The sequence below is a fragment of the Diplodia seriata genome (genome assembly GCF_021436955.1).
Source record: "Diplodia seriata strain FDS-637 chromosome Unknown scaffold_6, whole genome shotgun sequence".
Lineage (NCBI taxonomy): Eukaryota > Fungi > Ascomycota > Dothideomycetes > Botryosphaeriales > Botryosphaeriaceae > Diplodia > Diplodia seriata.
In genome coordinates, this window is record NW_027117313.1 from 268,936 (window position 1) to 283,984 (window position 15,049).

Genomic DNA, 15,049 nt, shown 5'->3' on the forward strand with positions numbered 1-15,049 from the left:
ACATGAGGTGAAGCCGCGCACCCAATCTCGCCTTGCACCACCACGGCTAACACGTCTCAGATTCTCCCGGATCCTCGCCAACATCCTGCGCGACCTGTACGGCATCCGGCCGCCGTCGACGTCGGACCGGTACCGGCTGGCGGCCAAGTACAACGACGCGCTCAACAACTGGCGGGCGTCGGTGGCCTACCTGCTCGACACGGACGGCGTCGACCCCTCGCTCTTCCTGCCCATCTTCCTGCGCCAGCGCAACGTCCTCAACCTCGCCTTCTGGCACGCCCAGATCCTCGTCCACCGCCCCTTCCTCCTCAGCAACTTCGCCGGCCTGTCGAGCTACAACAACCTGCACCACCACCACCGGCCGAATGGCAGGGACAGCAGTAGCGATGGTGGTGGTGGCGGAGGGAAGCTCGCTTACCACGTCCAATGCTGCCTCGACGCCGCCACGAACATCGTGCGTGTGGTCGACGAGTTGACGCGGTCGGGGCAGATATACAGCACGTTTTGGGTAACTACCCCCCCTCCGCATCCCCCCCTTTCTCTCGGCCCCTGACAAGGTGATGCAGTTCACCCACTACTTCGCCTTCTGCGCCGTCGTCGTCCTCTACGTCCACACCATCCAGCAGCAACAGCGCCGTCTACCACCACCGTCCACCACCACCGACAACGAACAACCCTCCTCCCACTACCGCGCCGCCTCCCGCTGCCACGACCAGATCTCGCGCATCGCCACCAAGGGCAGCCTGGCGGAGCGCTACGGCGTCGTGCTGCAGGAGCTGCGGATGGAGTTGCTGAGGCACGGGAGTGTCGATGGCGGTGGCGGCGATGTCGGTGGTGTGCAGCGGCAGCAGCAGGAGATTGATGTTGGGATGGCGGTGCCGGTTGTTGCGCCGCCGCCGGTGCTGGCCCAGCCGGTGTTTCAGCAGCAGCAGCAGGATGGTTTGGGGCTGGATGGGTTGCAGCAGCAGCAGGGGATTGAGGCGTTTGCGGAGGCTAGCCCGAGTAGTTCGATTGCGGCGCAGATGACGGGGTGGGGCCAGTTTGATTCGCTGGTGAGTGCTGCGGAGCTTTTCTCTTTTCGGTTTCTTTTTTTTTTCTCTCTTTGTTCTGTGCGCTGGCTTGGAATGCGTGGGCTGACTTTGTTGTTGTAGGTCGTTGGGGGAATTGGCAGTTTGGAGAGCTTGCTGGCGGATAGTGCGGCTGGATGGGATTTGGATCTGGGTGGGGAGTTGGGTGGGATTGCTTGAGGGTTGAGGCCGGGTCGGACCTTTTGGGAGCGGCTTTGACGATGATGGTTTTGTAAGATGTCCTGGGTAATGCAGATATGACAATGTGCTGGATCATGAGGCGTAGAGTAGCACGGGATACAAGTGCTGTTGCAAAAGGCGGCGTGAGTTCTGCTTTTGGTAGTCAGGTTCCGTTATCACTTGAAGGGTAGGGTCACTTTCCCCTTCTCTGGCGAAGGGAGCTACGTACGATCGGGATATACTGCACGCCCATGGTCTGGCTCGAGGACAAGCTCCACAAGCTTCATGCGAGGTGATCTTCGAACGTCTGAATGGAGAACCCCACCTTCTCCACTAATTCTGCCCACGCAACACCTACGGACGTCTACCGAATGGATTTTACCATTAGGAATCCGGCAATGGCGTGTGTTTTCCGCCAAGGCGGCGAACTCCCACTTATCCGTCTGATATCCGCTATTTCCGACGGTCGGAAAAGCTCTCCGATTCCGCACCATATCCCCGCTTCTCCACACGGCTAGGACTCAAAGGCTTCTTCAGTGCCAAGTATCGATGTAGACCCTACACTTGTGGAGTGTAAGATTCTGTACGTCTGGTACTCTTATACTCGAAAACAACACTGCACAAGCAGTCACAATCCATTCCTCCCTTCACACCACTCCTTTGACGACCAACGCAGCCCATCATGTTGGTCTCTACAACGTCCGCTCCCTCCAGCCTGGACGCGCCGAATGCGTCAAAGGTCTCGAAGCAGCCGGACCAGATCAACAGCATCAACGACCTACTTCTGCACAAGGCCGAGACGATACCCAACACGCCGCTCATCGCATACCCAGCGTCGGAACACAGCAGCAACGATCTGGCAGACTACACGGCGAAAGACCTCGATGCCTTTGTCGACGAGGCCGCCAAGGAGTACACCCGTCTGGGTCTCCTGCCCAAGGTACATACGCACTCCAACCCAATCCAAAGCACCATCAAGCAGATGTTCACAGCAAACAACAGGAAAGCCGCAGCACAAGCAGCGAAGTCGTCGCCCTCCTCGGGCCCTCGAACCTCGACTACGTCATCACCCTCCTCGCGCTCTCCCGCATGGGCTTCGCCGTGCTCTTCCTCTCGACACGCCTTCCGACGGAAGCATACGTCTCGCTGCTGCAGAAAACCCACTGCAGCAAAATCGTCGCCTCGCCGCGCTTCGCCAGCACCATCGTGCCGGACATCCAGCGCGCTTCGTCGGACGCGGGCGCCGACGCGCTCTCCTCGTTCGCGCAACTCGACTCGTCAGTGTACACGCGGCGCGCATCATCCGGGGGAGCGCGGTTCGCGCGGCAGACGGAGCTGGTGGACGAGGAGGCGTGCGTGGCCTTCATCGTGCACAGCTCGGGGTCGACGGGGCTGCCGAAGCCGATATTCCAGACGCACCGGGCGTGCCTGTCCAACTACGCGCTGGGGTCGGGCATGCGCGCGTTCGTGACGCTGCCGCTGTTCCACAACCACGGGCTGGCCACCACGTTCCGCGGCATCGTCAGCGGCAAGCGCACCGTGCTGTTCAACGCCGCGTTGCCGCTGACGAATGCGCATCTGGTGGCCGCCATGCGCGCTGCTGAGGCTGAGAGCTTCCACTGCGTGCCGTACGCGCTGAAGGTGCTGGCTGAGACGGACGAGGGCGTCGAGCAGTTGCGGAGGTGTCGGCTGGTCCTGTTTGGGGGGAGTAGCTGTCCCGATGAGCTGGGCGATGAGCTGGTAAGGAGGGGCGTGTATATCGTTGGGCATTACGGGGCGTGAGTACTCCCCATCTCCTTCTCTCTCTGACGATTACTGACGAGCTTCTTCTTCCCAGCACCGAAATGGGCCAGCTGATGACGTCGTTCCGCGACCCGGAGTCGGACAAGGCGTGGAACTACGTGCGGCCGCTGCCCAAGGTGGCGCCGTACCTGCGCTTCGTCGACGTCGGCGCCGGCATCTACGAGTGCGTCGTCCTCGACGGGCTGCCGTCGAAAGTAATCTCCAACGCCGACGAGCCGTGGCCCAACTGCTTCCGCACGCGCGACACGTTCGTGCCGCACCCGACCATCCCCGACGCGTGGAAGTACCTGGGCCGGCTGGACGACCGCGTCACGCTGCTCAACGGCGAGAAGGTGCTGCCCATCCCGTACGAGCACCAAGTGCGCCAGCACGAGCTAGTCCAGGACGCGTTGGTGTTCGGCGTCGACCGCTCCTTTCCGGGGCTGCTGGTCATCCCAAGCGAGAAGGCGGCGGGGATGAGCAAGTCGGAGCTGCTGGACGCCCTGGAACCCACGCTGAAGACCGCCAACGCCCGCGCGGAGAAGTTCGGGCAGGTGGCGCGCGAGATGGTCGAGGTGCTGGCGCAGGGCACCGACTACCCGCGCACCGACAAGGGCACCATGATCCGCGCCGCCTGCTACAAGGTCTTCGCCGACCTCATCGACGGCGTCTACGCCCGCTTCGAGTCGGGCGAGGGCGTGGCCAAGCGCAAGCTGGACCTCGCCGGGCTGCACGCCTACCTCGCCGACCTCTTCGCCGCCCGCGTCGGCGTCGCCGCCGCCCTCGGCCCGGACACGGACTTCTTCGACGCCGGCATGGACAGCCTGCAGTCCATCTCGGCGCGCGGCCACATGCAGCGCGAGCTCGACCTTTCCGGCGCCGTGCTCGGCCACAACGTCGTCTTCGAGCACCCGTCCATCGCGCGCCTCGCCGCACACCTCTCCGCCCTCTCCACCGGCGACGCCGCGCCCGCATCCTCCCAGCAATCCGAAACCGACCTCATGCGGTCCCTCGTCGCTAAATACACCGCCGCCCTCCCCCCCTCCTTCACCCCGGGCCCCTCGCCCCCACCCGCCACCGACACCGTCCTCCTCACCGGCGCCACCGGCTCCCTCGGCGCCCACATCCTCGCCCAGCTCCTGCCCCTCCCGCACATCACGCGCATCTACGCCCTCGTCCGCGCGCCCTCCCCGGCCGCCGCCCACGCCCGCATCCTCGCCTCGCTATCGACCCGGGCCCTCTCGCCCCCCCCTTCCACCCTCAGCAAACTCACCGCCCTCCCCTCCGACCTCTCCGACGCCTCCCTCGGCCTCCCCGCAGCCACATACGCGACCCTCCGCGCCACCCTCACAACCGTCATCCACGCCGCCTGGGCCGTCAACTTCAACCTCGGCGTCTCGAGCTTCGCAGCCACGCACATCGGCGGCGTCGCCAACCTGCTCGCCCTCTGCCTGGCCGTCCCGTTCGCGCGCCCCGCGCGCTTCGCGTTCGTGTCGAGCGTCAGCGCGGCGGCGGGGACGCCGGTGCCGGCGGTCGTGAGGGAGGGGCTGGTGGCGGACCCGGCGCATGCGCAGGCGATGGGGTATGCAAGGAGTAAGTGGGTGGCGGAGCACGTTGTTGGAGGCGCGAAGGAGAGGGTGGGGGCCGCGGGAGGCGGGGGGTTTGTCGTGCTGAGGGCGGGGCAGATTGTGGGGGATACGAGGAAGGGGGTGTGGAATGAATCTGAGGCTATTCCGCTCATGGTGAGGGCGGCGAGGGGGGTGGGGGCCTTGCCGCGGTTGGATGAGGAGCCGGCGTGGTTGCCGGTTGATGCGTGTGCGGAGGCGGTGGTGGAGTTGAGTCGGGCGGGGACGGGGTTTGCGGAGTGGGTGAAGGAAGGGGGGGAGGAGGATGGGCTGGTGTATCATGTGCAGAATTCGAAGACGTTTAGGTGGACCGAGGACTTGTTGCCCGCGCTGAGGGAGGCGGGGTTGGAGTTTGAGGAGGTGGGGCAGAGGGAGTGGGTGAGGAGGTTGAGGGAGGGTGAGCAGGATCCGAAGAAGAATCCGACGGTGAAGCTGGTGGATTTCTTTGCTGAGAAGTATGATAATGATAGGCCGGGGAGGAAGGGGCTGGTTTTCGCGACGGAGAAGACGGCGGAGAAGAGTAAGGTTATCAGGGAGGGTGTTGATGTTATTGGAACGGGTGTTGTGGCGAAGTGTGTGCAGGAGTGGTTGAAGAGCTGGTAGATCGGGCTGATACACATGCGATGGTCACTTGCGGCGTTTTGGCAATGGATACACATATATGCAATATCACTTTTGATTGTTTTCTACATTACCATCTTAGCTGATGCTGCTGTTGCTGTTGATGCCGGCCGCCCCAAATATCCCTGGACGCCGTTCCTGCACCTGCCCAGAGAATGGGACTATTGTACCGCAAAGGAGAAGCAAACGCCAAAAACCGTTCAGCAGTCAGATGTCGTTCACCTCCTACCCTTGTTACCTTCCCAGCTGCACGACCACCACGCAGGAAATAGTACCGCTCAAGTGACCCTGCAATCATTACCCCTGAGCTCAATGAAATTCCGTCGAAAAGGCATTGTCCAGAGAAAAGCTTCCTCGTGAGAGCCGCAATAGGCATATCCAAGCCCTTCCTCGCCCTAGGACCACAAATTGAAGCCCACCCAACCCGTCTGAGAAGAGAAACCCACGACATCTAGTCCGAGTTCAGCGCACAACGAGCACAAACCCCTGTCAGCTATCATCCGCCAGAAACCTGCCTCTCTTCCACTAGCAGAAAAACGCCTCAGCGGCGGGGACGGTCTTGCTGATAAGGCAAAAGCCAGTACTCATAGGGTGTAACGCCAGCAGTGCCGTGGAAGAAGCCAGTCGGGTTGATCTCGCCCGTGACAATGTCAGTGAGGTACTCGATATCATCTTGGTCTTCGTCTTCGCTCTTGCCGGCTCCGTCTCCATCCTCTGCCTCAGCCTGGGTGCCGTCTGCCGCCTGTTGGCCTTGCTGCTGGACGGATTGGTCCGGTTGTCCTTGTTCCTGTCCACGGTCCGATTGATCGGCCAGAGACTGCTGTTGCCCCTGCACGTCTGTCTGCTGTCTCTTCTCAGCCTCATACTGCTGACGTCTGCGTTCCTGTTCCTGGAGCTGCTGTCGCTTCTGATCAGCCTCATACTGCTGACGTCTCCGATCCTGTTCTTCGATTATCTGCCTCATCTGACGTGACTGTTCGACAAAGCGCTGATTGAATACGTCCAACACGCGCCCCCGTTCGCGCAGAATAGCGTCGCGCTCATCCAACAGACGCCTGCGATCATCCACCATCCGCCTCCTCAACGCCTCCACCTCGCGCCCCTCCCCCGGAGGCAGCACCAACCGTTCCAACGGCGGCAACGGCGTGAAGGGTGGCGGCGGCGTCAACTGCCTGAACATCGGCACCATCGGCGGTGCCGTAGGTGCCGTAGGGACCATCGGTGCCGTCGGGACCGTAGGGACCGTTGGGGCCGTCGTCGGGGCTGTCGTCGGAGCCGCCGGGGCGCCTTCCACGCTCCCGTCATACGGCGGCAAGAAGAACGCACCCTGGTGGCCATTCGCCTGCACCTCCCAGTACTGCCTTGTCCGCTCGTCGACCTCCCTTTCCACCTGCCCGGCCGGCGCCCAGTTGGAGGTGGTGACGGGCGGCGCGGTGCGGGCGTACAGCGAGTTCGGCGAGAGGGCGCGGGTGCTGCGGCGGCGGGGGTGCTTCTTGGGGCGTTGGACGGTGCTGAAGGGGGCGGCGTGGTGGCTGCGTTTCTTGGGGGCGGTGGAACTGGATGGGGTGGTGGATGCGGAAGGGGAGGTGGAGGTGGAGGTGGCGGACGCCGGAGTGGCGCTGGTTGGGTTGTTCATGGTTGTGGAGGAGGGAGGGAGGGCGGTTTGGTGGTTGTGTGGGTGGTCAAGGCTAGGGAGGGAGTGTTCTTGTTCAGAGGAGTTCTTGTTGTTGGAAGATGGGTTTTTGGTGTAATCTTCGTCAGGGAGCTTAGTGGCCTTGTCTGAGTTGGAGCCAGGGCTGAAATTGAAAGTTGAACCGGGGCTTCGAGCTCTTGGTGGAGCTGGTGTTGAGGTCGACAGGTTTGACCGGATCGAGAGTGTTGATCGGATGCCGATCGTCGTCACTCAAGTCCTCTTCCTCGTGTCCCTGCCTGGAGTCGAAGAGCAATGACTCCTCCGAAAGAAGAGAATGGATGGTTGGCGTGCCCTACGGACGGCGATTCGAAGTATTAGCGTTGTTTGAAGGCGATGCGGTGCAGTCATGAGGATGTGATGGTCCCACAGCTGCATTAGCAAACCCCCTTCGTTGGTTACCTACAGTACGTCTCTGGTATTCTGGGTGGAACCATGCAATGGGTTGTTGGAAATTTTCTAGTGTAGGGTGGTTCAGAATACGGAGGTGTCGTGGAGTTGCAGGAGCTCGACGGATTATATAGCAGAGGTGAGCTCGTGCCCGCTTTGCTGCGGGCCGCGCGCGGCGGATGACCTTGGTAACACGACGAGCGACTGGCTTGACACATACTAGTGGCCAGTGTCGGGTGGTGGTACCCAACTCTTTGTCACTCAATCAGGCAATATTCATGGACAACGCACATTGTTCGACTCGCGATAGGGTATTCCTTGCGACCAGTACCCACAGCCGTAATCTCAACTATGGCATCGCTCATATGCCCAGGAACTCGGAACTCAAATCCCAATCTATAATAGCATGGATTGTTGTCGCGTACTACGCTTCGATGTGGACAATAATCGTGAAGACTATGAGCAGTCCAAGAAGTAGAGCTTTTGATCCCAATTGCTCAAGCGCAGAATATCCAACCCCTTTTATATCGAGAAGCCCATACGCATGCCGCGGAACTGACAATATCTCACGCACTGTCGCCCTGCTAAGCTAGCAACCAATCCAGCAATACCCCCCATCCCAATCCCTAATCGAAGAAAGTGTACCGCGGATCATCAAAGAACAAACTCCTACGCACAAACGGGTGCGGAAGCTACACAAAAAGTCAGCACCACTATCCCCGGCAGCCCATCACAAACAAACTTACCTTCTCCTCCCACGGTCTCAAACTCCAAGCCACTGACACTTCCTTTTCCTCCTTTTCCTCCTTGACAGGAACAAGCGGCGAGCTCCCCGTCCAGCACGGCTGTTTCGGCGCTGGCAACGGCCTCACAACCATGTCCCGGGTCACTTCTTTGCCCTTGCCACGCTTCTTGCCCGAGGTACGGCTTCCCGACTTCCCAGAAGACGCAGCAGCAGCAGCAGCAGCAGCAGCATCCCCCTTGTGCTTAGGCGTAGTCGGCGTCGCAACCCTTCCACCCGGCTTGCCGGGTGTCTGCTTGATCTTGGATGGCGACTGCCCGTCCTTCGACGGCGTCTGCTTGACCTTCGACGGCGTCTGGCCGACCTTCGATGGCGTCTGCTTGACCTTGGATGGCATGTGCCCGATCTCCGACGACGTCTGCTTGACCTTCGACGGCTTCCGCTCCCCCTCCATATCCGGCGTCTCCTTCGCTTTCGCTTTCTCCTTCGTCTCCTTCGTCTCCTTCGTCTCCTTCTCCTTCGTCTCTTTCGCCTTCGTCTCTTTCGCCTTCGTCTCCTTCACCGCCGTCGGCAGAAACGATATCGGCATCACGCGACCCGCCGGCTTTCGCAGCGTCTGCCTAACCGCAGCCCCCGGCATCCTACCCGCGAGATGAGGCTTCTTGCTGGGTGCGGGTATCGCCGTCATCGTCGTCGTCGTCTTCGTCGTCGTTGTCGTCGTCATCGAGGGGCCATCGTCATCATGCGCGGAGTTAGCCATGGGAGTGGTTGCAGGCGGCTGCCTCTTCTTTATCTGTGCTGCTTCCAAGGCGGAGATGGAGAGTGACTGGGGTGGCATCGCGGCGATGCGCGAGCTGTGGCGGGTGGAAGTGGTGGAAGGTTCTGGGGCGCGCGCCTCTGCAGCCGGTTGGCGCTGGTGGTGCTGGTCGTCGTCGCGGCGGGGAGTGGGCGGGGTGGGCGGGGTGGGCGGGCCGTGGGTGGGCCTTGAGTTTGATGTTGATGTTGAGCTGGGAGTGATGCGCGCCATGGTGGGGGCGGCGTGGGAGGCGGGGGCCGGCGCTGGGGGGTGGAGCTGTGGAGAGGGTCTGGCGGGATGGAGGGAGATGGGGACGGGTTTGCCGGCGGTCGGGCGGGCGGGTCCAATGTTTTGTTCGGGCGCCGCCTGGTGGTGGGGGTTTGTTTCGGCCGCACGATATGTTTGTACGATTGGAGCGCGTGAGTGGTGGGAACTCACCATTCAGTGTTCACTTGTTCACGCGTCTTCGCTCACAGTCCGGGAAGTCGTTATCCACAACCATCAATCCAGGAGACAGCACCAGTCACACAATGCTCTTGTTGATCTGACAGTCATGGATCTTTCTTGGAGAACAAGATTTACTCATTGCAAGCTATGGTTTGTTGCCCGTCGTCGGCTGCCCCCTGAACTGGAGTACAAGCCGCTCCAAACAGGGATTCCAACGTCACAGCATAACATCTGCAGGCCAGAAATGTTTTCTAGTAATTCATACGGTAATCGAGCCAGTAATACGACTAAAAGCTGCTTACACGTCAACATATGACTTGTTTATGCTCATTGCGCTGACGATAAAAATCATTGCGAACAAAGAACTTCGAGGAAGAAAACGGCCTACTAGAACAATTATGAAACTTGACTTTCATTCCCTTTCTAGACTGAGCAGGATAGTTCCATAGGCAGCTTAAGTTATCTATAGAGGATATGTCCTTCACATGAAGCATATCAAAACTCGGCAACGGGATCCTCGTAAAGTTCCTCAAACATCTGCGCTTTTGAATATTTCGGGGCTTATTGAAAGCCACAGCGCATCACGTAACCTTTCGAAGAAGCAAATGAACAACCGATGATGCACATGTAAAGGTAATAGAACGACAGGCGGAGGATGGCAGAGGTCTGTTTAAAGTTGCGCCAATCAGCACAGAGATCAACTCGCTTGGTAGCGTTTCGCACACGGTTCCGAAAGCAATCATCTCACAAGCGCACCGCGTTGCAGGCAAGCGTTAACCACCACCAACTTTGCCTACTGACTTGAAAGGCTTCTGCTTCTCCCACGGACTGGCTTCCAGTCGTTTCTCCTCCCTGTTTGATGTCCAATGTTAATGACTTTTCTCCGAAAGGTAATACATCAAGAACAACTGAAGGCGTTGTGGCGGAGTGGTTATCGCGACAGACTAGAAATCTGTTTCCTTCGGGAGCACAAGTTCGAATCTTGTCAACGTCGATTTCTTTTGCCTCTCTTGCCGAGGCCAATCGTTTTGCCCGTCGAGCGTTGCGGTGGTGCAAGAAAGGGGCGGTCGTGGAGTTTCAGATACGGACACGCAGGGGTCTCGGCCTCAGGCCTCACTCAGGGTCTCCAGGGGTCTGGGCTGGCCACGGCAAGAAGTGCAACCACGTCCGCTGCATTGCGAGTGCGGTAGACTGTAATTTTGCAGCGTCGAATCAAGGATTGGCTAGTTCTCTATTCGAGTTTTCTCTTTTTGCGTCGTCTTCGTGGTGGAAGTCCGAGGCCTGCTGCGGCAGAAGCCGAAGTTCGGGCCGGAAATTTTTTGCCTCTCTCGCTTCACACATCCCGAGGCCCACAGCCCGCACTTCAAACGTCGCGCTTTGCGAGCCGCATTTTTGCAGCGCACATAAAGAAACCTGCCACAACGTCCTTTCATCATCCAATCAGCAGCTTTAGCTCACTTGGGAGAGCGCCAGGTTAGTACCACTCATCGAGTCTTACGACCTCTCAACTCATCACTAATATCTCATCAGACTGAAGTCCACTTCAGCCAACAGCATCATCTGTGCGGTATCTGGAGGTACTGTGTTCGATCCACAGAAGCTGCAAGACCTGATAGTCTTACCAGTCCAAGACTGGTTACAAGCCTTACTTTTTTGCTCTTTTTTCCTGCTGGCCGGGTTCTGGTTCTTCATCTCTTTTGTCCTTATGGAACGGGGATGCGGCAACATGACTGGTTAAAGGCAGCGTTTTTTTTCCTTGCCGTACATTGATTCTCCGTGAAGAGTTGACCTTTTCCAGCCCTTACCACGGGCTCAGTGACCACGGCCGCTCGCCCACATCCCATTGGGCTGGTTCCGCACCCATCTCGAACACGAGCTTCCCACCTTTTGCTATCTCCGCGTGCGACAGCCACGCCCGGTCAAGAGCAAGTCCGTTCAGTGTAACACGTTGGGGGTAGAAAGACGTGTCTGTCATGTTGACAGCCGTGATTTGCAACGATGTCCCGTGTGGCGTGCCGGCAAAGAGACTGAGTGTGAGCGAGGAGAAACGCGGGGTACCTATGAGGTAGAGCGGCTGGCCAGCGATGGGGTACTATTGAGGTTGTCAGTCCTTGCTGTTACACCAAGCACTTCACGAGACGTCCGGCGAAAACTAGCGCTGGGACAGATGAGGCATGTAAGCCTTGGAGGGCCACTCACCAAGCCAATCAGGTTGAATATGAGCCAAGAAGGAAGGGCGCCGCTGTCGATGTTGCCGGGATAGCCATTCCGAGCATCACTGTAGAAAGTATCCACGATGGCGCGGGACTGGTTGACCGTCTTCCACTGGTTCCCCGGCACGTAGTTGTACAAGAACGGCGTCGCAAACGAGGGTTCATTGCCTGCCACACACATCAGTCAGTCAGCCGATCAGTCCCTCCCTCCATCCATCCCTCCCCTTCCCTCGCGACTCACCAGGATTAAACAACGCCGACCCCGCATCATTATTCGCGCCGACACTCGTGCCAAAGCCCGGCAAAAAACTCGCATCCAGCCGGGCCAAAAACGCCTCATCCCCACCCATCAGCTCCACCACCTTCGCCATATCATGCGGCGCCGCCGCAAAGCTCGTCTCCCAAACCTTCGCCTCGTATATATCGCTCGCCCACCCACACTTCCCACAGCTCCTCGGATCGTAATCCGACAAGTTCCACTTACCATCCGCATCCCGCGCGCCCACGAACCCGCGGAACGTCCCGACGCCCTCCAGCGACGCGTTGGCGCCGGGATTCCACTGCCCCTGCCACCAGTCGGTGCGGGCGCGCCACGTCGCCGCATCCCCTGCATCGACGACGGCGGTGTCGTTCAGCCCGACCGCCACGCTCCACACGGCGAAGTCGTTCTGCGCGTACTCGACGCCCCGGCTCAGGCTGCGCGTGTGGTTGCGCGTGAGGAACCCGAGGCCGCGCCACTCGGCCAGCGCGCCGCGGCCTTCTTTCGTCGCGCCGTCCGGGGCGACGGGGTCGGCGTTGTGGATGGGCGGGGTGGTGGCGTCTTTGGCGAGGGCGGCGTAGGCGGTGGCCCAGTCGGCGGGCGAGAGGGCGAGTTCGTTGAGGCCGATGGCGCTGCTGTTGGTGGAGGAGGGGAGGGTGCGGACGGACTTTACGAAGGCGTCGGCGAGGACCGTGTCGGCGTGCGTGCCGCCTTGCACGCGGCCGTTCCAATTGGCTGTGCGGCCCGCCGGGAGGTAGCCCTCGTGGCGGAAGATGTTGAGGAGGCCTTTGAGGATGCGGGTGTAGGTGGGGGTGTAGAGGAGGTGGTAGAGCGGGAGGGCGGTGCGGTATGTGTCCCAGAGCGTCTGCGAGCGCGCGGCGGGCGGTTCAGTCAGTCAACGATCCCAAATCACAGCCACGCAGCTCCCCATATTCCGAGGCACGACTTACGTAGTGATCGTCGAAATACGGCTCCTCCGCCTCGGACGGGCCCGCCCCCCACCACGGATTCTCCCCCGTCTTATCCGTCGGCATCAGCGCCGTCTGGTACAACGCCGAGTACAGCATGCGCATCAGCGTCTTATTGCCGCCATCGCCCGCGCCGTCACCCTCGCCGTCCCCCACCACCACATTCCCCAGCACCTTCTCCTCCCACTCCCCCCTCGCCCTCTCCACCACGACATCAAACCCCGTCCCCGCCGGCACCTCCTCCTCGACATACCGACACGCCCTCGCCCGCGACTGATACGAGATCCCCACCCTCGCCTCCAGCACCGCGCCCGCCGCCTCGCTCGCATTCCCCGCACCCACGCCACCATCCCACGCCCAGCTGAACAACGCACCGATCCCCATCCCCGCACCCGCCGACGCATGCACGTCGCGATACGGCCGCACGACGGGCGGGTCTGCCGGCGGGATGGATGGGTCGTACGGCCAGCTGATGGAGCCTGCGGCGAGGGGCGTCAGGGCGGCGGGCGTGCTGAAGTTGCCGCAGAAGTGCAGCGTGTGCATGTCTAGTTGCGACCAGCCGCCCGTGTAGGACGCGGTGCCGGAGTAGGAGGAGGAAGAGTCGTCGATGTGCAAAGCGCCTGAGCGGAATTTTTGCGAGTAGGATTGCGCGTCCCCGTCCCATGCGGGGAGGACGTGGGTGAGGTCGATGAGGATGTGGGCGGTGTTGGGGGAGGGGGAAGGATCTGGGGAGAGGAAGGGGAGAGGGTCGGTGGTGGTGGTGTTGGTGGAGGAGGAGGCGGAGGGGAAGGTGTAGCGGATTAGGGCGGTGTGGTTGCTTGATGTGATGTCGATCTTGATGCCGTTCAGCAGCGTCGTCGAGAAGTGCCCGACGGACGCGGTTTCCTGGTCGAGGGTGCGGTTCTGCCAGTATGTGGTGTTGTCGCCCAGGTTGATGCCGTCGAGGCTGCCGAGGAGCGGCATCTGCGATATCAGGCCGTCTGTTTGTCCGGATGTCAGCATGATGGGGTTTGCTTTCCCTCGCGTCTCTCGACCTAGACTTACATGTTGGTACTCCTCCAGTCCCGCTAACGTGCGTCAGGCTCACCGCCGTCACGTTTCCGATTGGACTGTAGCCGGCATTGCAATCGTTACCCAGACCTTCTGGAAGACCGAGGTAGCTCGTATCGATGCCCGCTTTCACCATTCCCCATGGCACAGCAGCGCCTGGAAACGAGTTGCCTCCCGCGATGGTTGAGCCCGGCGTAGGTCCTACCGTTCCGATCAAAGGATCCACAAAGTCCGTGAGCCGTGCTTCAGCGCCCGCCCAGCAGACCAAACCTACTGTGGCGGAAGCAAACGCTCTCCCAATGCTCTTTCTCGTCATCTTTCCTGATGCTCAAGGTCAATCAATACTCTGCCACCATGAGCGGGGACGACCGGATGGCGGGGTTGGCTTGGCGGAATGACGCGTAGCAAATTTTCGAAAAGAGCCGACAAAAAACATGGCACGAGGCTCGGGTAGTGCCAATATATACTCCATGGCCATGACGGTACCTTGCATGAAGAGAGCATAGTGCATCTTGCTGATCCCTGGACTTGACTCGGGCGAGCCGGCCGGCCGGCCGTGCGGGGTATTACACACCGAGAAACGCGGGGACGGCAACCAATTTCGGATAAGAATCCGCCGCTTTAGGAATGTGGTAAAGTTCTCGTTAGTCGTTTGGGCGGCTGTCGTATCGTACAGAATTATCAGGAGCTTAAATTATTGCTGTGGCTCGAAAAGGATGAGAGAAACACTGGCAGAGGCAGCCAGGTACTGCAGCTACGAACGGTCCAAGGAACGGAGGTGCAAATACAAGCAAGAAGAACGAAACACTTCAAGGTTGTAGTGGAAGGTTTCAGGTTTTCATTGTGCAAGAGCAACGTGAATTCTGCACATGTATGAGCACAGCACCGGACATGGTTCTTGCAGCTGACAGGCGTGGATTCTGTACTGAGGATAGTCTTGGTATTTCCACTCTGATGCTGCGGAAGCCATGTCAAATATCCCCGTGTAGTTTGTAGCGCCACCAGATGGTCTGGATGTCAAATGTTGGCCTTTGGGGCTTCGCAGACTCGTGAGCTCGATGGAGTATCTGCGACATGCAACGTAGTAAGCACTGACGGACTGAGAATGTGAAGTTACTCTCGCAGTTTGCAGAGGCGACGTTGTAGCCTCACTGTAAGCGCCTGTGAAATTCTGCCATTAGCCAACATGCCGTGAAAGCCAGACGCTTCCCAGCAAGGT

The 15,049-nt window shown here is 59.8% G+C and overlaps 5 protein-coding genes and 1 non-coding gene across 6 annotated transcripts; 3 read left to right on the forward strand and 3 right to left on the reverse strand.

The window, feature by feature from the left end:
- Positions 1-2: 2 nt before the first annotated feature.
- SLS55_005997 (uncharacterized protein) lies at positions 3-3,029 on the forward strand (the record flags this gene model as incomplete). Its single annotated transcript, XM_066777436.1, has 5 exons — positions 3-7; positions 61-508; positions 567-1,052; positions 1,924-2,187; positions 2,250-3,029. 5 exons carry the CDS (start codon positions 3-5, stop codon positions 3,027-3,029), a joined length of 1,983 nt encoding a protein of 660 aa, XP_066631531.1.
- Positions 3,030-3,091: 62 nt separating this feature from the next.
- Positions 3,092-5,257, forward strand: SLS55_005998 (uncharacterized protein; the record flags this gene model as incomplete). Its single annotated transcript, XM_066777437.1, has 1 exon — positions 3,092-5,257. The coding sequence occupies one exon, from the start codon at positions 3,092-3,094 to the stop codon at positions 5,255-5,257; it is 2,166 nt and encodes a 721-aa protein (XP_066631532.1).
- A 559-nt stretch (positions 5,258-5,816) lies between these two features.
- Positions 5,817-6,911, reverse strand: SLS55_005999 (uncharacterized protein; the record flags this gene model as incomplete). The annotated part of the gene is made up of 1 exon (XM_066777438.1): positions 5,817-6,911. One exon carries the CDS (start codon positions 6,909-6,911, stop codon positions 5,817-5,819), a length of 1,095 nt encoding a protein of 364 aa, XP_066631533.1.
- Positions 6,912-7,981: 1,070 nt separating this feature from the next.
- On the reverse strand, positions 7,982-8,737 carry SLS55_006000 (uncharacterized protein; the record flags this gene model as incomplete). Its single annotated transcript, XM_066777439.1, has 2 exons — positions 7,982-8,047; positions 8,102-8,737. 2 exons carry the CDS (start codon positions 8,735-8,737, stop codon positions 7,982-7,984), a joined length of 702 nt encoding a protein of 233 aa, XP_066631534.1.
- A 1,516-nt stretch (positions 8,738-10,253) lies between these two features.
- On the forward strand, positions 10,254-10,334 carry SLS55_006001. The gene has a single exon. It is a non-coding gene; the product is annotated as a tRNA-Ser (tRNA).
- Positions 10,335-11,141: 807 nt separating this feature from the next.
- On the reverse strand, positions 11,142-14,146 carry SLS55_006002 (uncharacterized protein; the record flags this gene model as incomplete). Its single annotated transcript, XM_066777440.1, has 5 exons — positions 11,142-11,432; positions 11,540-11,721; positions 11,900-12,677; positions 12,763-13,760; positions 13,825-14,146. 5 exons carry the CDS (start codon positions 14,144-14,146, stop codon positions 11,142-11,144), a joined length of 2,571 nt encoding a protein of 856 aa, XP_066631535.1.
- Positions 14,147-15,049: the final 903 nt, after the last annotated feature.